General features: G+C 39.6%; 1 protein-coding gene across 3 annotated transcripts in view; it reads right to left on the reverse strand.

Annotated features, from left to right (window-relative positions):
• The window catches only part of LOC131667919 (uncharacterized), a 206,395-nt gene that overhangs the window by 28,344 nt on the left and 154,085 nt on the right, over nt 1–23,966 (reverse strand). For all 3 annotated transcript variants that reach the window (XM_058941688.1, XM_058941687.1, XM_058941689.1), the window contains one exon: nt 4,940–5,018. In XM_058941688.1, the coding sequence (XP_058797671.1) occupies nt 4,940–5,018 (79 nt within the window). The remainder of the gene's footprint in view (nt 1–4,939; nt 5,019–23,966) is intronic.

Consider the following 23,966-nt stretch of genomic DNA (forward strand, 5'->3'; position numbering starts at 1 on the left):
GCTAGAAATCTTTAAATTTTAAGTAATTTTAGTATATTATAGAGACTAACTTATGCGCACAACTATATTTCGTTTTATTACGACGCTAAATAAGTCAATTATCGTCAGAATCTGAATTATCTGAATGGAATCTGTCAGCATCACCCGGTAATACTTACTAAAACATTCCATTACCTGTAGCTCTTAAAAAAAAAGTCAAATCAAACAACACATTTTCTTACCTCACGCGTAGTAAGCAACGGCACGAGGAAAAACGTTGAGTTGTCCCTCTTGACATCTCGTAATAAGAACTTCACTCTCAAGAAAGGCTACACCATGCGCATACGCGAGCAGGTCTTATCTGGTTAAAAACCCTACCCGAAAAAAGTATTAAAAAAAAGGAAATAAACGAAGAAGAATACGCTAATTTCACGGAAGCATGAAGCAAACAATTTCGCATTCTTAATCTGTCAGCGCGAAGTCTTATCGCTTTCTGTCTCGCGCAGCAGTCAAGCATGAGTCGTTCTGCGCCCGACGCAGTACGCGACGCTGATATTACAGGCTAGGAGCCTTTTATTAGGTGATCCTAGAAGACCGACGTATTCCCGTAATTTTAAACACAGAAAATTAGTCGATCGTGTTTATAAAAGAAAATGTGTTGCATACGTTTGTAATGGATATCGATTGCTTATCATACGTTTGTAATGGATATCGATTGCTTATCATACGTTTGTGCTTCAAGTTAGTTGCAAGAGCCAGTGCATCAATGCGTATCTAAATTCTTGCGATCGGTAATTAATAATCCGACAGCTTTCTGAGTAACAGGTGAGCCTATGCCCGTGGAAAATTGAATCCGCCTAGTGTAAAATTACAGACTGGAAAATCGCGTGACCGTGGGCTGTAAAAATATTCCGCACACGGAATAATCACACAAGCAGCGAACATCGAATAATTGGAACCGAGCCGCATTCGTTCTCTCCAAACAGCGTCACTCGACAGAAAAAAAAGCAAGATAGAGGCTTTAATACCCGTCAAGTTGAATTTTGAGCGAGCGCGTAACGTTGACGTGTGTGCGAGCAGAGGAGCTAACGTATAACGAAGGTCCGAGTTACTGTCTTGACATGCGACGTCAAAGAGTCGACACACAATTGGCTCCCTCGCCTCGCGCTAGCCACACGTGGATAAGGCAGTATATCAGTCGGCCGCCGACCCGCCGGCTGCGGACAGCATCACACCTATATGTACACACTTCTCCTTTTGCATGTGTGTGTCTACGTTCGACCGCCGTACTGGCCTATGGGCATGCCAGCCAAATTATTTGACAGCTTAATTTGACCTTAAAACCGCTGCGTTGATATAATATTGTTCCTGCGTATTTGCTTATTGAAATGAATTAGATTTTACATTAGAATTCTTCGTCGAAGCGTTCGGTTAGCCTCTCAACAGTCGTTATGATTTTTTAACCGAACGGATTTCTCTTCGCACAATCTCCCAATCCTGCCAGTAAATAATTTACCCATCAGCGACACAACGCGACTATTAATTTCAAACGCTCGCGCTAAGAAAAGAGTCGAAGCCACAAAGGCGCATTCAACTAAATGAAAAATAAAATAGAAAAAAAAACAGTTCCGGGAAAAACGATTAATCAGCGACAAAGGGACACACGCTATCTCGTGCCTAAAAGCGTAGCTGACATCTCGAGAGCGAGAGAGAATGCTAAGAAGACGCCTCTCGAGAAAAGACTGATGTACGTATACGGCTCTGGCATGAGTTCCTGTGCGCAAGAAAACGAACGTCGATAGACGCAGCCCCGAGGAGAATAGACAGTAATGGCCGTGTCGCAAGTACGGCTGTCTCGATTTTTTTTCTCTTCCCCGTAGCTGTCGATGCTTTGTACTCGTGGTAGAGCCACGGAGGTCATCGATAAAATTGCAATTTATCTAATTTTCACCACGGCGATTGGAAGAGAAATTTTTATCTTCAATGAAGGAAATTTAATTGCAATTGCGGATGAGCGCAGGAGAGACGCACTTTTTTTTTTAAATTATTACGAACATACAAAAAATCATAAAATAAAAAAAAAGCACTGTGAGACATGGAAGAAAAGTGTCAGTTCGGAGACAGACGTCTTGAGGATCTAGCAGTGGCTTTTAGAGCTTTTTCGTCGATGTGCATCGCATGCGAATAGAACAAGTACATTCGGGGTTCCTTCTTTTTGGCGTGTATGTGGAGATGCAAGCGAAGTGCCTTGGTATAAAGCTGGATACTGATTTTTCGAGTGCCTGTTACATATATATATATATATATATATATATATATATATATTCGAGTGAACAATGGCATCAATAATTCTATACGGCAAGAATGCTCAATGTCTGACTATACTTTGAATTGTCTACTGGAAGCTTATAATGCAGTTTGAAAAATCAGTGACGATTCTGTTCATTTTCACGACTTTGTACATTTTTAAAAGAAAACGTAAGTTTTTAAGCGCATTAAATAGCTTCAGAATTCGAAAATTTTTTGAAGCAGCGACTATGACTTGCAGGGAAGATCGAGGTGTTGAATGAATTATTAATTGTCTTTCAAGTTTGCCAATCTCTTTTGCCGCGTGTTTTGCGATTGGCGCGTTGTTGAAAAAAAAATTCATTGATCCTTCACTCCGTATTTATTACAGTGTGAATCTAATATTACGATAAGGTAACGAAAGTCAATGATTGCCTTGCTAATGCAGCGACGCCGCGAAAGTTAATGGCACGAGCGATGTCTAAGTTTTGGGTAAATTTCGTTATATCGTGTAGACGAGCGCGTAAACTGCACACTTCAACGAGTAGATTACAAAGTAAAGTTTGTCTCGTTAACGTCTCTCACTCAATTCAAAATTTCGTTGTACAACGAAACTGTTTTCATCCACATTTAATCAAACAGCATTATACTTTCATCGCTCGTTTCATCAAAAGAGCAAATCCATCGTCGTGTTTCGAAGATTAAGTCTGAGCTCGATAAGCTGCCCGTGTACACCCTACTATGAACCTAATATTTTCCAATCAAATTTTTTTTTCAATATACTTGCTTACTTCTATTTAAAACATTGATTAATTAATTTATCATTTAAATAATTTTCACTTAATTTGAATGAAAAGAGAAAGAAAATCTCACTTAATCTGTTTAAAAACATTAACGAGCCAGAACAGTGTTTTTATCTCACGCTTTAATTAACAGCTGCTTTTGAAGCAGTACTAAACGTTGGCCATATCTCTATTTCCCAAAGGGATTGAACTTACTTTTTTAATTTGCCATTTGTACGTGAATTAAAGGCGCTCGTGCTAATAAATTAATTTATCTTGTATCTGAGCGCGGAAGGGACGCGACCGCCAGCAGGTCGATTAAGTCGCTCAACGTAAACTTAGCTGATGGTAGAGGAAAGATAAAGGCGGAGATTATTGTCTCGGACAAATAGGGCGTGTTGACTGAGTGCGCGTATATGCGGAGAAAGTTAAAACTAAGGCGGTAGCCTTTTCTATGTGGAATGGCACGCGTACATAGTAAATATTCATTGGAATGTGAAAAATATCGATTGAAACTCTTTAGCGTGGATTCGCGTTCAATCGTGGTCTCCAATAAATCCCCCGATACTCGCAGTGAAAAATCAAGAATACGAAAAACTCCATCGGCTTGCGTGGAAGAAGACATCACGTAGAATAGATATTCCAGGGATAGAATCTTGGCGACGACGACGCGTTCGCGGCTTGTTTCCCTTTTGCTCGGCTACAGCTCTCGTAAATCCGATTTGAATTTGTAATGCCATGGCGCTTGTTGTATATTCTGTCTCTTCCCACACGAGAGAGGGAGAGAGAGAGCGAGAGAGCGTTGGTCACGTTCACTGCATAAAGCACAGTTTCACACGGGGAAGACCCCGTTAGCCGACGATCACTCGGAAGCTTGAAATAGTGGCCAACACGAGCCTAGACAAAGGGATTGAACATAGCGAAAAGAGAATGGAGATAAGGTTGGTTATGATTCTGGAGGGGGTGGGGCTCATACTTTCTTTGTGTATCTACTGGATAAATAATACTTACGCGTGATGTTTTGGCTTAAATTAACTTTCACTCGCTTGATTGATAATAAAATAAATCACGTTGGATTGATATTAAAGTAGGGTTACTAAAGAGAAATGGGCAATTTATTTTTGAGTGTGCAGTGAAAAAGAACTACTTAACAGATTGTTTTGAAATTTTTTAACCTCTTTTATTAATATTTTTGAGTTACCTGAGTTTTGAAGTGACAACCGCTTTAACAGACTTTTTTTTGCAGTACATCGAATCGTTATCGCCTAGCAGTTAAAATTTTGATGAGCTTTTAGAACTATAAAGAGTACGCTGTTATCCTCAATACGTTAACAAATAGAGTTTATAAAGGCATTTGATAAGCTACAAAAACTTTTTTAATTTTGTTATCGTTGACGAGTTGAACCAATAACATAATGGTCGCTGCTCAAGGCTCTCGACAACGACGCAAACATTTGATCGTCAGTCCTTGAAGTGACGATATTTGATTAAGGTTGAACAAACATTTTTGAATCGAAACGACTAAGAGCAAAGGAAAGAGTCACAAGGAATAAAAGAACGGAAAAATCTGAGATAGACGACGGAATCGACTCGCTCGATTGGATTTGGTCATTTTTATAAGGTGGGACGAAGAGCTCGCGCGCGATGATCTACTCGTCGCGTCGGAGCTTTATCGCCTTGGTCTGAGCTTCCATCGACACTGAGTGAGATCGATTGCTCCTACTAGCTGTTCACCTATTTCTTTTGCCTTAAGGCTATCCACGCGCTGTGGCATTCCCTTAAAATCCTTTCAAAATTGTCGCGGGATTAGAAAGAAGCTTGAACATTTTCTTTTCCTGAGTTAGATCGAATTGACTTAAGTGGTGTATAACTTTGAAAGGAATCAAACTCACCAGTCATTCCCAGTTTTCGTCATATTTTGTCTTTTACGGCCAGTTTGATGAGGTTTTGGTTCTGCCACCATGTTGACATCTACAAAAAAAAGAATAAATTGATGATCAGTATCAAATGACAGTTTGCACGAATGTTCGGAATTCTTTTATTACGTTTAGTAAAGTCTCGCAAATACTCGAAGTCCAAGCCAAAAAAGTGTGGAAATGATCAACTAGAAAATGAGAGAAAGAGAGAGAGAGAGAGAAGCTTGGAAGAGGAGCCGCGTAATTGTCGAGGTGTATTTCTTTAATTCGCAAAGGCTAAGGCCGGAGGCGCTAGCTGTAAAATCTGCCAGGCAAAGTTTGACTGAAACGAGCTGTTATCATCTCTCTTTCGCTGTGTGTGTTTTTTTAACGCGTTTACCTTTGTGCTTCGTTAAGAGTATCAACTCAGAAACGCTTGATCTTCTGAACGTTTTTTAAAAGACCTCGGAACGAGCGGAAATCCAATCAACTTGTTTGAGAAACGTATGTTTTTTTCGTTTTTTCATTCGCGCCGCGTTTAGCGAAATTTGTCAAAGTGATAATGATATTCTTTGGAGGGGAAATGCTATAATTTTTTAGAAAACTTATCCCGATGAATACGTGTCGTCGGATGAATTTGCATATTCTTTGGGAAGGAAAGGGATTATGCGTACTCCTCGGCGCCAAATCACAAAAGGGCAGTCGTGAATTCCAACTCATGCATTTTATAAGACTTATCATTACTCTCCTGAGCCACGAGCTATTCATTTTGAGTTTTCATGCAGATTACTCATAAGATATCCGCGCGCTCGGTGGTATTTTCGTTTCTCCGAGCGAGTTCACTCTCGAAAGTACGTAATGATCGAAATTACTCATCTAACTTGCCGGAAATACAAAAGAAACGGTTTACTTTCGTCGCAAGATATTGTTTGTAAAAGAATCGATTCTCTGCTTCGTATATTGTCCTGACAAAAGTATCCGCAAAAAAAAACATGTACAACAATGAATTTGAAATTGAAATTTCGATCCAAGTCGCTATATTGCAAAATTTATAAAGTCTGACTCCACTTTAGAAATGAATGAGCACACAAACGCGTGTCGCAAATTGTAATTGTCAGTCTAGCAGGTTTTTAAGTACAGACGACTCTTTGTACACGGAAAATTTTATTCATCCAGCGCGCAATGACACAATGTTGAATCTCGTGACGGGATTTCCAATGTTCGCGACGCGATTGCAAACATCGTAATCGTTGCAACTGCAATCGAATAATTCATCGGAGCAACAAATGTAATGTCGATGCCGAAGCACGAACGACATCGTAAAAAAAGAAAAGGTCCCCTGGGCCCCGCCTTATGTCCGCAACGTAAACATAGGGTTTGTACGCCATGCAGAGCACGCGAAAAAGTACCATCGAGATTTGCCAAGCCGAGAGGGACGAGATACCGCTGGGTAAATCTCGGCGACGCGCGAGGTCGCGAATTTATTTTTGGCGCGTGTGCACTACACCGTGCCATCGTTTACGGCTTTATCTTTGATCGCGCTCGCCTCAGTCCCCACCACTTTTCCGCGTATTTCACTTACTTCATGGTCCGTATGGACGCGCCGCAGCTCTCTCCCACAGGGTTTATGGAAGCTTGCGAGTTCTCACATCGACAGTTTATACGTATACCTCTGATCGAAGATTGCTTTCTGGCGATGAGAGCGTTTTTTTACTATTACTACAACTAATAAGGACTCTTTGAAATCGTTCTCGAAATGTGGTGTCATGTCAATGAATGCCGATAATTGCAAACAGTGAGAAACCAAGAAGATTCTTAAATAACAATAAATCGTCAAATTATGAAACCACATTTCTCATTTTAAAAAATAATATCGAAGTCAAGAAATTTATTATCGAAGTATAAATAGTTTCGCTAATATTACAGGAGGATTTCCATTCAAAATAAGACACGTTTATTCTGCTGTTTCCTCGATCAAGAATATCGATGTTCATAATGTAACGGAAATTGAAATTTGTTTGTAATAGTAAAAATATTAATTGTAATTCTCATATTGCAACTCTTTCCTTGAATGTAATTCAACCAACAAGTGAAATTCATTAAAAGCGTCGAGTCCAACTTAACCGAGCAAAGAAAAGAATCAAACAACAGAGATTGTCTGTGGTAGCAAGAGAAGCACGACCGAGAGAAAACGAACTGATCAACCTTCCAACCCGTTAAATACAAATGAATATATAGAAAAATATCGATAAGATGCAACTAAGTAAAGTCTCATCGACGGGTTTTACTTTTTACTGCATTAACATGATTAATCCACGTCGTAAGAAACGGGCGACTACCCATACTCCTTAGGTATTCAGACAGTGCAAGCTCTAGCTTCTATACCCCTCAAGAGAGAGAGAGAGAGAGTCGCCTTCGTCCTCCATTAATTACATTTCCGAGTGTTTAAACACTCGAAAGTTCTTCGGTACAATAGACATACGCCGAAAAAAAGGAAAATAAGAATCGGACGAAAAATATGTCTAACTGCTTTAATTGCTGTTTACATTTCTTTGTGCGGTGTGATCTCTTTCGGCACGAGCTTCGCAAAGGAATAAAATCTCGTTACAGAATATTTTCTTGCGAGCTGAATACCAAGTACTCGAAAGGGAGAGACTGCATTAACGAGTTAATCGTTAATTCGGCAAGCTTCTCTTCTTTCTTTCGTGCACTCTCCAGTGGGAGCTTTCCAAATTGGCCGAATCGTCGAATGAATGAAAAGGATATATCTATATACTGTTGCCTCTCCCTTTTTTTTCATATAACGATGGCCGAGGTAGGAGAATGTTTGGCTTGGGTATAATAAGAAGACACGGGAGAATTCGCTTCATTTTTTCCTCATCTGCGTTCGTCCCCCTGAAGCTTTAAATGAGAATTAGTCGCCGAGATGTATAAGACTCGAGTGATGAAAGACCTTTGCGGCTAATTCAACACTGCTTCTTCTCTTCTTTAATTAATGCTTCAAGTCCTTACCCTCTGTGCCCTGTCCGCCAGATGAATCGAATTTTTTATAATCAGCGACATTTTCATTGCACTTGTCGTTCGTGGACCTTCTTCCTACCTTTCGCCGGCCCGCCCAATTGACGAATGATTACATTAATGAGACGAGTAAGCTCGTTTACGGCTTATTGAAATAATGATACTCTCGCCAGTGAAAGGAAACGAGTTGAAATGCGGTTCCCCTTGAAAATGAAAAAAATTTCCTTTTTCGTTCTACTCGCAGTGGAAATTCATACTCAATGGCTCATTTCCGACTATTCAAAGCTACATGAGCAATTTTCCTTTAGATTCTTTGCCCTTGTTACTGATATTCTTGAACATTTTTTAAATTTCATAGTGACTTCTCCAAGTTCGTAATTCCCCCTCCCCCCATCTTCAGCTATTTGCCATTAAAAAAAATATTAATGAAAAGGCAGTATTCAAGCTGCGAAGTTGAACAACAAAAAAGCGATCGAGCCACACACTCAAGAATATCTACACATTGTCAAGTGTAGATCAAGAGATGGGTAGGCTCAACCATTGTTCGGTCGTCCTTCCATACAAGTACAATCGCTTGGCAGTTTTGTCGCCTGATAACAGGCTGGACGATAAAAAAAACCGGCTCTTGTTGCCGAACGAAAATGCACGCGCACCTGTGATATTTATTTTTCGTTGACAGATTTATTAAAGAAGTGCACGGGCTGAGGGGGGAGGAAGATCGGCGGCTATTGTACGAGAGCAACACGTTTGAGCAGACTTTTTGTTCACTATTGGAAGAAGAGGTAACGAGAGTATCTCGGTTTATTGGCAACGGTAAGTCTCCCACCGCGCAAAAAGAAGCATTCAAGGATGTTTTTAAATTGACTCGTCTAACGATGCCATGTATAATACGAACACGCAAAACTAACAAACATTATAATAACAGAGAGAGAGGGAGAGAGAGATGAAAAAATAACAGGAAAACTCCCTAACGAGACAGAGACGTCGATGATAGTAACTGCAATCCACGCAGATGCGCTGCCGGTGGTGGTGGCGGCGGTACAGCGAGTCGAATTTCCACGGGGAGATATCAGTTTCCTCATTAAAGCTGTTTGCACGTCGACCGACAATTATTGCCGAAACTTGCGGCTGCGGCGACAATTAATGACGATGCAAGTCAAAGTTGACGCGCCAACGCGCTCGCGAGAGTGTGTTTCGCTATGTTTGGCTTAATTAGCAGACTGGCTCTCTTCTCCCTTTGGTATATAGGATGCTACGTGGCATTATCTTACATTTCGCGCGACGGTTGTTATAAATTATATATATATACACGCTTGTTACGTGCATTGGTGAACTTTGCACTTTCGTTTATTCGGGAGAAGACGAAACACCGTGAAATATGAGCAACTTTCATCTTGGATCGCTGCGAAAAATCGTTAATTTTCCTTAACGCCGAACGCAAACTCGGCCCTCATTAGATCGACGAGTCGGCCCTTCGCCCGAATTTATTTCAACATTTAATCGTAATATTTCGAAAAGTCGTTTCTTATACTTTGAAACGTGCCATCACACAGATTAAACCGATTTCCAAAACTAGAAAATCATTTTAAAGGTAAGTTCGCGATAACGATCCTAATTTTCAACGAGAATGGAATTATGAGTGTAAAATTTGAAATAGTGTCACATAATCATAATTTAGATTTTCATGAATGTTTGACGATAATCAAAAACTTACAATGGATAGATGTGACTAATTTGAATCTTTATATTCTCAATAATCGAATTATGCCGTTCGAATGAGTCATTCATCTTCATATTTGAGAAAACTAGTATGTCTTAAGGCTTAAGTGATGGAGCGTTCAACTGGAGACATTGCGGAATTCTCACAATCGCAGTTTCAAATGTTGTAAAACACACACTCCGGCCAATCGTTTGCGCATGTGACAATTTAAAAAAAATGATATCAACGAGCGCCAAAAAATTAAAGGCAACGTACAGAGGAAAAGAAAAAAAAATAAAGGGACATCAGCGGAATAAAAAGTTGAAAGCAGCGTCGGATTGCCAATCGAACGTTTGCTTTTGTGGCGAGTTTGCGGGGAGCGGCGGCAAATGAAGCAGCGCTCGCTCGCCCGCGCCTGCGACAATAACGTCAAAGTGGACAATGGCCGGGTTTTGAGTTTGACGAAATCGCAGAATGCGTGTTTGCGCATGCACTCGGTTTAATTCCGCCTTTTCCACCCGTCCGCACGGCTCGCCGCCGCTATCTCGAAATTCCTGAATGCGTGCTTTCATCGGTAAGCTTGTGCAGCTCGTGCCCGGGCGCGTGTTGACGTTTCAGTTGATGTGATTCTGATTTCTTTCTTTTTTTTTCGCTGGCGTTCGTTGTGCGGATGTACGACGAAATGAAAGACAAATGAGCCGCGGATATAAACATCACTTTAATGTATTTGTGTTTCGTGATGTGTTAAGTAACGTTTGTTCCGGCGGTAATCGTATTATCATCAATTAGAAATCGACTTTGTAAAAATAAAATGATAGAATGCTTTTTCAAGATACAGTGATAAAACTGAGAGTATATGTAAATTAAATTCACGAAGATTTTTTTGTTTTTCTTTTGATTTGAATACTTGGAAGCTCGCTTCGTTTATTAAATATGCATCTATAAATTGACCACCCTAAAGTTGAGAAATAATTTATTTTTCTTCGTCAACTAGATTATTTAAAGCGCACGCACGTATACTCTTTTGTAGAAATAAATATTTTTAAATAAACTCGCAGTATTTGTTACATTAAAACAAAAGATAAAAATAAATAAATCGCTATTGAAAAATTCTTCGAGATACATTACTCGGAACAAGCGTTTTCTACGAACTCACTAACAATATAATCTTTTAAAAGCATTAAATCGAATTCAGCAGTAATAAAAAAAGAAAGAATAGGAAAAAAAAGAAAAGAGCACGAAGGAAACCTCGTCGCGCGCAACAATTAGTCAGGAGGTAGCGGCAGCAGCAGCAACGACTGACAATCGTCAGACGGAGTTCCCGTTAATTTCCGACCGACGCACACGTATACATACAGAGTATTCGCACGCGAGCCCTTAAACCTTCGCCGGGGGCAATGCGAAAGGAAAGAGAGGGGGAGAGACAGTCGTTACTCGCCAGTAGTCTACTTTCTGAAAAACACGAAGGCTGTTATTTGAAATTCAAATCGCCGCCATCCTCCCGCTGGATTTTACTTTTCCGCTACTACTGCTGCTTCTTCTTCCCTCTTCTTCTTCTTCTTTTTTTTTCTCTTTCTTTCTGCTTCCTGTATCGAGCTAACCTTGTTGATGATGATGAAGCATTCACGTAGAATACTTTTCTCTCTCTTCGCCGTTGGTGTTACAAGAGGAGAATGTTTCTCGGCGTGTAAATGCAAGTACGCGAGAATCGAGGATGCTCTTCTCCAGGGATTTCTTGATTTTTCTCCACTAGCCAGAAAATATATTCCGCGTAATATTTATTGCGCTATAGCAGAAAATAATAATGCTAAAAGAAAAAAAAAACAAAATTCACTCGACACAGCCGCACACATCTACCTCGACCGTTGCACATAATGGTGATGCGCGCAGTCAAATGAACAGACGAACAATTGAGATACAGTGTATATACATAGCGGTTGAAGGAACACAATCCCCCGTCATGTACAATGCTCCGTGTTAAGCGAAAGTTTGTGCGCGCGAGTTCGAACCGCCGGAGCTTGCAGTGAGCTTGCAACAGGTCGAAAGTCAACTGCTGAAGTTTAACTCAAGCTGCACATTTGAAGACAAATGTTTTTTTTAGCTTCTAAACGATTGCAGTGAGATCTCATCGACAAGAGCAGAGTGTCGCTTACAGAGTGAGCCCGGCAATTGACAATGCGCGGAGTCACCGCAACGTTGCGGTTCGCGTGGAGTTGACAACGATATAGCTCGTGGCTTTCCACTCCTCCCCCCCCCCCCTTCCGTCCCCTTCCAATAGTTTATCAGTGAATCAGATTGGTGAAAGTGACGCGTGTTGATGTATAATGTTTGTCGGGGTATCGGATACATTTACACGACAACTCGAAATAATCGATATCCAATTGTTTTTAATCATTGACATTGAAAACAGTAAAAAACATTGAAACCTCTTTGGATTTCTGCTAAACGATGGAAAGGCAAAACTTATTGAAGAAAGAAGTCATCGCGATAGAGAATACGAAAAAAATCAAATGGTTTACCATGGTAACAAATGAAATACAAGAAAAAAAATCTCTCGTGTTAGGCACGAATACAAGCAACAGTACAAAACTGATTCTCGTCTCCAAGAGAGAGAGCGAGAGCGAGAGAGAGAGAGAGAGAGAGAGAGAGAGAGAGAGAGAGAGAGAGAGAGGATATCGAATAAACTCATCTGCGCGACATATATATCTCGCGACAGAAAGTAGGAAGGGAAAAATCTTTATCCCTTGGCAAAAAAAAAGAGTCCATGAAGCCGATACGACTAACTTCGTATTCAGGCTGCGCGCGTACAGCTTCTTGACAATCGTGCACTCCTATCGGAAGGTTATGCTCGATTGAATAGCCGTCGGAGAAGAGTCGCGATTGACAAGCTGTCGTCTACCTTTTCTCCTTCGATATCTCTCTTTCTCGCTTGCTTTTGAGGCCTCGGCACCTTACAATGATGTCAAGTTGTGTATGCGTTTATAGATGAATATCATGCTAGAATGTTTTACGACTTGAGAATTCTGTGAACAATGAAAGTACTCCTATTGATCGAATACTGTAGAAAAGAAGTACCCCAAATAAAAAGAAAACAATTTTCTGAAAATCGACGCAACACCAGATAAAAAAAATTGCATACTAAAATCGATATAACTAAGTATTTAAAAAAATAACCAAATTTATTTTCTTATTTTATATGTTAGTTTTTCTTCATTTTACTTAATTTCCACTTATAACAATAAATTACAAAAACAGCATATATATTTTATAATCAAGGAAGCTTTAAAAATCTTTGAATAATTGAGAATGTCATCGGTTTGCTTGTATAACTTTGGAACAAACTTGTGAAACTCAATATTTCGCTTATTGTGATATTTTTAACGTGCCATGAATAAAACAGACATAATTCAAACAGAAAAAATGTATGATATTGAAATGGGCTACTAAAATGATTTCAATGTAAAAAGTTTTTCTGTCCAACTAGTTATTTATACGGCACTGTTTTACAATCCTTAATGCTATTGTCAAAAAATTAGTATCTTCAAAATACTAGAAATAATCAACGTCCAGCCACAAACATTATAGGATTTAAATTACATTGAAAAATAAATCAAAATAAATTAAAAAAATTAAAATTATTTAAATGTGTATCGAAAACCAAATCGAAAAAGGTATAGCTTAATTATACCTACCCTTTACGGAAAACATCGTTACTCCAAGACAAACACAATTCAAATAGATATTAATCTATCGCTACATACTTTAAACAGGAAGCATTTACGTTTGTGTGAAACGAGGTAAGACGACATGCACATGTTTAAACTCTGAGGGATTTAAGGGTCTCTCTCTCATCGGACGACCAACGCCAGCGATATTTACGCGGAGAGATAGAAAGCATAAAATTTGCATGAGCATACGCGAAAAGACGATATTGCTTTTTAGACATTGCAGCGTAAAGAAAATTCGCGAGCGAGCGAGCGAACGGAAAGAGGAAAAAGACGAAAGCTGATAAGCATTATGGAGTAGACAGGCACGGGATCTTTCTTTCAGATGAACTTTAGCGCTGATATTCCTTTTTGAGAACTTTTTGATTTTCTTTCGATTTTGCCCATTTTCTTTTCTATTCGCGAACGCACAGTTTCACGCAATAAAATGGGATTTGTGGATCTAATGGAAGACCGGAGGCTGATGATATTCAACGTCAAATTTTTCTTTCCATTTTTTTTCCCAAGGGCTGTACATTTATTCTTTTTTTTAATAAATTTGTCAATTTTTTTTTCAACATTGTTTTCCGTGAATTTCACTTGTTAATCTTGTCAATAATTGTGCATGAAATAAGTCAAAAAATTGCGCATCATTTTTTAACTTAAGATGAACTAGCGTAAAGACAAATTTATAAAGAAAAAATTATATAGAAAAATTTGTTGACAAAAAGACTTTGCAAAACCTAATGGGAAATTATTATTTTATAATAAAAGAGAAAAAATAGCGTCTGAAACAAATGAAAAACAGATAAAACCTAGAAGCTGATGTTAGAAACTACCGGCAATAAAAGCACCTTCACACTCAAGGTTACATTAGTAGAACCGATCGAACGACTCTAACTGCATCTGACAGTAGATTATTTATTTTCCAGTTACTTGCTTGCACCGCGGGGGTAAAAGAAAAGAAGAGAAAGAGAGAGAAAGAGAGTGAGAAGCCAGCGATCAAAGTGCCCCACGACGAAGATAAACAGCTGGCTGGCACCATAACAAATTGATCAGAAAGAAAACGAGAAACGATGCGCACGAAGTCGTACGTAAAGGATAATCTGTTGCGCCATATCGGAGAGAGTTCGCTAGATTAATTGAATCAGCAGTTTTCTTTCTTTCGGCCTTGCAAAAACTTTCTTCGTCTAAATAACGCAATAAATGCAAAATATTGTTCAATAATTATAGCCATTGTCCATGACTATAAGAACATCATTATTCACATCTTACGCAAGTGAATAAAAAAGGGAGAATAGAGCAAGAGAGAAATTTAATCGCAAGTACACAGAAGCTTTTTTGTCTTGTTTTTTTTTCAAGTCGCGAACCCTCTACGCAAGCAATCTGGTCGAGTTCCAAGTAGAGAGAGAGAGAGAGAGAGAGAGAGACGATCGGACTATACACAGCTTCTGATGGCTGCTATTGCTGCTAGGAAGCCGCTCGCTCAGCTTGAAAATTAATCGGGGTCCGTCCATCCAGTTTGCGACTAACCCGGATTAAACCTTCCGCTGCAGATATTGACCTGATAAGCGACTGCAATTTTTTTTCTTTTTCTCTCTTTCTTTCAATTAATAATAGAACTTTAACCTTGTATTCTCTTATCGAGTTTTTTCTACGTATCCGATACGATTTAATATACAAAAACACAAGGAATGCCTTTAGAATATAAACCAAGAAGTTAAATAAATAATATCCCATACGTAAAAGTACAACGACCCTCAAACAACTCGTTCCAGCACAATTGGTAAAAAACTTCCGTTTTTCACACTAATTACCACCCTATAACAATTTTCCGGCGTTCAACCTTGATTTCCATTTGCTTTACAGCCACGATTTGTCGAAAAAAAAAAACTAAATTTGAGCGAGTCACGCGACATGCAAATGAAAAAAAAGAGGGAAAAGAAGCGCGTAGGATACAACGAAAAGTTGATATCTGGGCTAAAAGTTTCCTCGCTCTCTCTGCCTGTCCGCCTGTCTCTCTCTCTCTCTCTCTCTCTCTCTCTCTCTCTCTCTCTCTCTCCCTCTCGCTGTACAAAGTCGTTTTACAGCCGAGCGTCACGAAAGGAAGCCAGCACACACACACGCACGGGCACACCTATACACACAGCCACGCAGCTAGTGCAACGATACAAAGTTTTCGGTCGTAAATAATGAGGCGTAATTAAAGTGCGCGCGCGCGGTTTCCCTGTAGTTTATGCGCGTGAGCGTGCGAAACGTCAGGCACGCGTCGAACGACAGCGTCGGAGCTTCCTTTGTTCACTCCGAGCGGGCGATTTCCTTAATTTGTTTTTGTTTTGTTTTTTTTTTTTTCGAGTCATCGGCACCGAAGAACTCGGTTTCCCTGCGCCGAGCGCGATCGAGCGGATTCGAACGCGCGCAGCTCCGTCGCGGCGCGAAACCCAGCGCACACACGTCCCCGGGCATGCGATACACAATATAGCGACGTCCTCGTTAAAAGTGATCATGAAGCAAAGTGAGCAGCACGTCCACGTACACGGCGAGGCGCGTCCGCGGTTGTATTAGTGTGCGTGCGTGCCAGGCTAAGACTGTCTGGTACGGGTTAAGGGCGGGAGTGAGGGTGAGCGTGCTGTAACGAGGCCGATAACGCGCTCGATTATGAATCGCCGAATTATGCGCGCGCTCTCGCCGTATTATACCCGCCTTGACGGACGGCCCGGCGAGCGCGCAAAACTTGAATTGCTCTTTCTTTTAACTACGCTCTCGCGTGCTCTATAATGAGCAATTACCTTTCTCGAAGCTGAAACGTGCACAGTTTTCGGGCTTTTAGCTTTGCGCGCTGGAAGGGTCGGCGTTTCTTTATTCATTTCCTTTTTGTTTTCTCGAAGAATCCAATAGGATTGTTCCCGATCAAATTAGCGAATAATTCTGAAAAATTTTACGAAAATAAAGGTAACACTGGATTTTCATGAAATTCCACGTGTTAATAATGTACATTTTAAAGGTAAACGATTCAAGAAAGAAGGAGAGAGAAAGAGAGAGCACTGACCAACCTAATTTCTGCTAATTTTCAAAAAATTAAAAAAAAAATCGACGATGCAACTACTATTTGAAAGCGAACATCAACATTCTAAGATAGAGGCGGTAGAAAATTCAATAACGGACAAAGTGAGATCTCTAGTGGTATATTTTAAATCGAGCACAAAATGAAAATATATCAAGGTGTGGATGTAAGAACTCGTATGTGCCTTACTAAATCATCGCGAATATAACATGGTATTTACGAAAAGCATTTAGCACCTTGCGCGATTCCGAAGGTCAGAGCGAACGAAAAACACTTTTAAGAGCTCGCTTTCTTCGTTAACATCTCTGTGCACGGAGACGAACGGAGCGCGTTTTCACGAAGCACCAACTATTTTCATATTTCATAATTTATTCTTTTTCAATGTACTAGTTCTAAACATGACAGAAATAAGTTCGTTTGGGAAGCACGTTTACGCTAAACGTTTAGGACGATACGCACGACGGCAAATTAATTCTATAAATAAGGTGATGCATAAACGACAACTTTGTAGGATGTAGACTCGAGATGTTGGAAATAATGACAGAGAAAATTAAAGCTTGCCCTGAGCAACTGAAAACGAAAAAATTTTCATGACGATATCTTTATTAGAACGATTTTTGTGCAGCACCGAAGAGAACTTGTAATATTCATCATGTCTAATCTCATCCAGTTGACTCACAGCTAAATATCAGAAAAAATGTGTTTCATCTATTCTACCTGGAATTGAAATTAATGGCTCCTTACGGCTAGCGGCAATTCTCGATGATCGGTAGATCGGAAGTGCTAGAAACTATGCGATGGGGCGTTCAAATTCAGCAGCGTGCGCATAAACAGCAGAACGCGAATTAAATGGCACGCGTGGGACGCGATAAATCTGCGATGTTGCCAGCACAACAACAGACAGTATTAATTAGCCAGGCCTGGTATTAATTAGAGCAGCTGGATTCCTTGTCAATTGTTAGCCAGGCAACCGGCCGACCAACCCCTATATCTCGAGTAATGCGATATATAGCAGCGAGGTATGTTCGATTTCGGTCGCGAGTGCTAAACTTCGCTAAAGGGCCTGCATATTGGGTATTCTGTGCGAATTATCTGTTTCGTACGCGTACACCCACTTATCATCATACTTTGGAGTGGCAAAAGTTAACGTTAAAAATGCGTCACAGATCGAAAAATGAGGAGGGAAAAAAAACGGAGACAAAAGAGAAAGCGAGGTCTCCCTGCGCTTTCGTCTGACGGCTAAAGAGGAGGGGAGAGGGATGTTATTAGGATGGATGCACGCAGACAGAAAGCGAGACGCATAAAAAGGTCATTTAGCCCGGGCTAAAGCCTTCCGAGAATTCGAATCCCGCGGCTGCTGCGGAGACGACGATATGCCGCATTGCGTATCTGCGCGCAGCTCAGGTAATCTTGCCATTCCTTGTTCTCGCGCTCACCTCCGTTTTTGTTTTCTCTGTGCATCTTATGCTTGGAGTTTCTGACGAAAATAAAAAAAAAAATTTTTTCCTGTTTGGCTCGAAAAAAGAGCGCTTGGAACCAACGATTTTCCTCCGATCGCAAACTTGGAAATAACTGGCAATAAGGACAGAAGAAATAGAAATTACTAATTAGAAAATGTTCCTCCCTCTCGCGAGGATAATTTGCTGCTCGATATATGGGCTCGCAGCGACGTAGCAACGCCTCTCCCTCTCGCACAAAAGGCGAGAAGAAACGCGAGAGATATCGAACTGGAAAGGAATGCCAAGTGCATTTATTTATCGGAGGAAAGAGAAGGCGGAGGGAGAGATCTCGACTTCGCTCGGAAGAAAAGAGATAGAACAATGAGACCGGCAGCTCCGAGATTAAAAACAAAATCCGATACGCTCTCTCTCTGTCGATAATTTGCTAATTTCTATAATAGAGACGTTCAATTTATTTTACGCGTAAAGTGCTTTTGATATAATGGACGAGGGCGCCTGGGATTCGGCGTCGTGAAAGTTGTAAGTGGGAGATTTATTTAAGGGAACCGTGAGAGTTTCGTGCATGACTTTTCAAACTTTTACGAATTCAGAAATAACATTCAAGAATACTTTGTTGAAGTGACTTTCCAGTCAAATTTATCATTTATTTTAGAAGAGTATTTTGCACAGATGGCTGGATTTTCCGTTCCCTACGTGCTATTCCCCAATTTCAATTGTTTATTCTGCTTTATTATACGAAAGTTTTAGGACTTCGTTTCTATATTTTTGGCCGGAACCGTGGTAATGTATAAGCTTAGCGCATTTTCTTAATCCAGCTTTGTTAGCCAACACTATTGTTTTTTACATGGAATCGAGCTAAAAAAATTTTCAACGATCTATCACAAAATATACGTAAATTTCTCCAGCTTTTCATAGCTTCTCATCGTCATCATAATCTCCCATAATACAAATTAGATCGTGCAGCTGCCTCAATTATAAGCTTTCGTATAACGAGTAAATCGCCTCGATAGAGTGAGCCAGCGAGAGAAATACGGCTTCGAGAACATAATAGCTTTTCAGGCTAAGAAAAAGTAACGCTGGAAACGAATAACTTTTGTGCTTATAGCGATTCAATTAGCATCTCTCTCTCCCTCTCTGCTCCTTTCACGGCAAAATATAAAATAAACAAGCCGCTCAAGTTTAAGTCGACGTTTAATAAATTGGTTTCCTTCAAACGACGCATGAAAGGGGGTGTCTGAATCTGAACGGATACAAAAGCTCGTTTTCAGTGATTTCTGCCTCGACGTGGAAACCGCCAGCTTTATTTCTTCCACACTGGGAAAAAAAGAACTGTAAGCTCGCGGATTCATTAGCTTGCGAATGGAGAGAAAGACAAGCTTGAATGAAGACGCATTTACTTTAACTTACTCGCGTCGATTTGGCATCGAGACTGCAACTCTTTGCGCTATTCAACGTTCAATTCTGTTTTTTAAATGCTTTTATTTTTACTGTACAAAGCTTTAAATCAACGGCAATAAGTTGCCGTCTTCTGCGAAAAGGAAAATTTGCTCATTTACCCTTGGCCGTCCTCGTTTACCTCTGCATAAAAGGATAATTTTTCGTCAAAAAGAGAAAAATTTACTCATTGCCTCTCGCCCCTCCTCATTTACCTTAACGAATATATAATTTTTTTTCTTTTCTTTTCGGTGTGCGCTGAAAACCGCACACGAGCTTGCTCTCCTTTCTCCGTGGGCGCGAGCGCGAGATACGCACGAAGTCGAAAAGCCCGACAGTGGTATAAAGCACGGATTCTATGCGCCTGGCTGAGTTTCGAGTGTAGCTGAATGGATAAGCTTGCAAGTTTGAATGCTTGTGTGCGGCTCTCTCTCCCTCTCGCTTCGCGTTCACGTATGTGTCTGCTGTTGCAAGCTCTAATAGACCGTAACGAAAGTTCGCCGAGAACATGAAAAGCAAGCAGGGGAGAGAATTTGCTGTTGTTAATAATGATTTATAGACAAATCACCTTTTACAATTTTATGCGAAAAATCAATTTGTTTGGAGATGCGAAAACTAAATAATTTATGTAATTTCAAAAATAGCATTGATGCTTCGCTGATTTTATTCGTGATTTTCTTTCGTTTAACATCCGGATTTAGCTTTTCGGTCGGTAAATTATTTTCAAATAGATCTATCCATCGACAGCTAAGTTCTCATATCACAAAAACAATCTTCAACCTATGGCCAAGTTTGAATATTATTTTGAAAACTAGCAATAAAAATGACAGAGCTTTTCGAATGTTCACTGCTAGGAAAATCGCAATAAGTTGAAACATGATTTCCACGAGATGTAATGATCCTGATCGAATGAGCATCGTCGCGAAAAAGGTCCAAACACGGAGAGAAGGAGAATAACATGATTAAGCTCAGCGAGCCCCGATAGTTTTTCCGAGTGAGAGAGAGGTAAACATCAGCGTTGAGCTTGGCAGTTTTGCTCGTTGCACTACCGTCCAGCGTTCCCTTTCTCTTCTCTCCTCGGTGAGTCTAATTTTATTTGTACTCTGCGCGAGAGAGCTGTACTTTTGCTTGTCCCTTTCGAGAAGCAATCCATCGGTCCGGAAAAGCCGCGACAGACAAAAGTCCCGTTCGGCTAACTCGTTTCTCTCTCTCTCTCTCTCTCTCACTCGCTTCGCCTTTTTCTTTCTGCGTCCAGCGTTTCATTTCCTGCGACTGGCAGCTTTTTTATCGAATCGCAGCTGGCCCCCTCCCCCCGAGGCTGCAACGCCATTTTTTGGAAATTGAAATCGCGCGTGTTTTTATTTTTTTTTTGGTTATCGCCTCGTTTCCTTTCATCAATTATTTTGTTTGTTGTTCGCGCGCTGCCTTTCACTTTGTTCGCTCTAGACTGCGATTGTTTTTTTTTTATCTTTAGAGAGGGAAACATAGCAGTGGTATAGTATTGCTTTTTTTTTACGTTAAAGTTTTAGAGAATAGTTTGATTGGATTAATTACGTAGGTTTACGATTGGTTTCAGCGTACGCTCTCACTCTGTATCTCTATCTCCTTTATTAGAACTTACTCGAAACAAAAGAAAAAAAATGTTCGTTATTCGCAGATAGTGAAAATAATAGTTTGAAGAACGCTTTGTACACAGTAAGTAACGTATATCATTAATATTATGTTAGTTAGCAAATATGTGACGGTAGTTCACACGTAGACTCACTTGTTTGTTATTTAATACAAACTGGTCAACAGCGGACGTGTATTGCGCAGCTAAATATTTTGCTAACGATATAGTCGCGATAAAAAAGTAGCCAATTACTGAAGAAATTGGCGAAAAAAAATTCATTTGCTGAAAAAACGGACTGTTACAACTTGCCGCTAATTGCAAGCAATCTGTCACTCTGAATACGCCCTTTAAATTATATCAGCGATTATTAAAAAGAGTTCTCCGATTCATATTCAGTCGTTTTGTTTGTCGAGGAATGATTATAATACGCGTACGCTTGCTTATATCAGTCGAAACGGTAATTGTCGTTAAAATAATAAAAAGCCGGAGTGCAGTTTGTCGTCTGAAACGAATGGACTTTACGAGTATATGTTCTTCAGGAAGAGTTAAACAGTAAACCCCGGCGCGACGTTACAATGCACACACGGCTCTGCGCTGATTTCTTCGTCGAGCGCACGCGCAAACCCGTAAAACTGCCACTCCTCGTACTGCAGCGTTTTCTTCTCGCAATCTCACTCTCTTCGCGGCGGGCAAGCGCATAAATCCGTCGCCGGAGCTAAGTGCAATCCAACGAGTTAGAGCGCCGCTATTGCCGTGTGTGCATCCGTATACGTGTACGCGTGGCGCGCTACGGTCTCTCGCAAGCGCGAGGAAATATAATTGCGCTCGGGCGACGTTCTATAGTGTTTGGAAAATCGCTTTCAAACAAATCGCATCTCGCGCGTCACTTTGCAGCGAAAAGAGATGTCGTTGCGCCCGATTGCGCGCGTGTGTGCGCGTAAGTCAGAGAGGAGGTTTCATTACGATTTGCTCTTGTGGATGGTATAGTCTGGCACGCTGTTTTTTTCATTATTAGCCGAGCTGTCTTTCGGCAATTCACATTTCTTTCCAAAAGTTTACGAATGGCATTCTCGCGATTATCTATCCCGTCATTTACCTCGCTTCGCTCGTTAAGACACTCACCCACGAAACGCGCAAGTCGCGCGTTGACGAGCGAATTATTTATTTCGTTTTGAAGCCGCGTCTGCTGCCGATAAAGCGCTTATTGTAATATATAAGCCCCGACACGAATATGAATATTATCCGCGCATTGTTCGCACGTGTGCTGCAGCCAGTCCACGCCAATTGAGCAATTTCATCGTTCATTTCATTTTGAACGCGTTCGAAATAATTACGTGGTTGTTGAGAGTAAATTATGTTTTTAACGTTAGAACAGTCGAGAAATCGGATGGAAGTGAAGCTTTGATCAGATTGAAAAAAGAAAATTATACATGGCATTCGTAATAGGTACAGTGCAGAATCTAACTGACTATGAAGTAGGTTTAAACTGACTATTAATGACAATTATTCACGTGTAGTCGAATTTACTCATGTATAGCAATGAAAATTTATGAAATAAAATGAAAAAATATAGACTAAATATTTGAATAACTATACAAATAGTTAATTTTACTATGTTATTTTAGGATTTTAAACATATCGCAGTAGAGTTTACCGTACACTTTATCATGGTTTACTTTAAACCATGTCTTTATGCAATATAATAAATTGATCATGACTTTTCTTGGTGTAAACTAATTTCCAAGATATTGTTTCGATAAGAAAGTATATAGTACTTAGAGTACTCCGATTTGTAATAGAATTTCTCATCAAATTCATACGTATTTTTTTTTCTCTAAATTCAAAATACCACTGCACATTCGTCATCACCTTGCCTATCGTCATTTGTAATTTTATTGTACAAGTAAAATATCTGATAACATTTTTTTTCCCTCTCGGTTTTATTTTCGAATACTCATTTTTAAGTCGCGCTTAGATAAAACCAGTATGTACATTATTATAAATATTGGAAATACAAAGAAGAGCTATTCGCTAATATTCGGCGCAAGCGCTTTTAGCTCATTTCGTTGGAATCTTCGCGTTTGATTCACGAACAGAGGTTTACAAGCCATTTATCAGATAATTGTCTTGCATAACCAAACTTTGTAAATTTCAGTTAAATTAACATCACACAAATAATTGATTCTCAAATAATAAGTAACGTCTTGAAAATGTTAAAGTTTCTAAAAGCACTTGTATAAATATAAGCGATGTGTGAGATGCTAAGCTAATCTTTATTCTGTTACATAATGGTATGTTTTTTAAAGGAAAGGTCAAGGTTATTTAAAATCAGTATAGTGTTATAGTCACTAATACTGGTATTTTTGAAAATCAACAAGCAAATCGAATAGCTTTAATAACAAATATACTTATAATGTTCAATTTGTTTATTAACTATTTTCTATTGAAGATACACAGGATAATTTCGATACTAACATTTTTAATCAATAGACAAAATTGTTTGCACAAAAAAATGTTTGTGTAGTTGGCACCAGACCATGTAGGTTAGCATTGGTAAAGCGATCAGTATGAAAAAAATAACGAATTCAAACTAATTGTCTTCGGAAAACAATTCTGATGTAGGTAAGCTTTATACAGATTCGGGGTCGTCGATAAACATGGTCTATTTGTTCACAGCTCTGTGTGTGTATATATATGTATATATTATGTACATACATATACATGTAGAATAACTTTCTACCATTTTTTTTGTGCTTAATTCAAACAACTAACGCACCGGAAGAAATAATGGTAAACCTGGATTATCGCAATTGTAATGGAGAAATCCGTAGTTTGTATCTCATGATACAGTTTTAAAGTATTTGGAAAACGACATTATCTACTTTACTAATACATACAAGTATAATGATCAATCAAATAATTTTTTCTGCAAAAAAAGCTATTAATTTTATCATAATGTTATATCTTTATTCATTTAATACACTGGTGGGAAAAATCAAATCTATTGAAAAAAAAGATGATATGCAAACGACC

This window comes from Phymastichus coffea, unplaced genomic scaffold (assembly GCF_024137745.1).
Source record: "Phymastichus coffea isolate CEN01 unplaced genomic scaffold, Cenicafe_Pcof_1.1 PCOF00071, whole genome shotgun sequence".
Lineage (NCBI taxonomy): Eukaryota > Metazoa > Arthropoda > Insecta > Hymenoptera > Eulophidae > Phymastichus > Phymastichus coffea.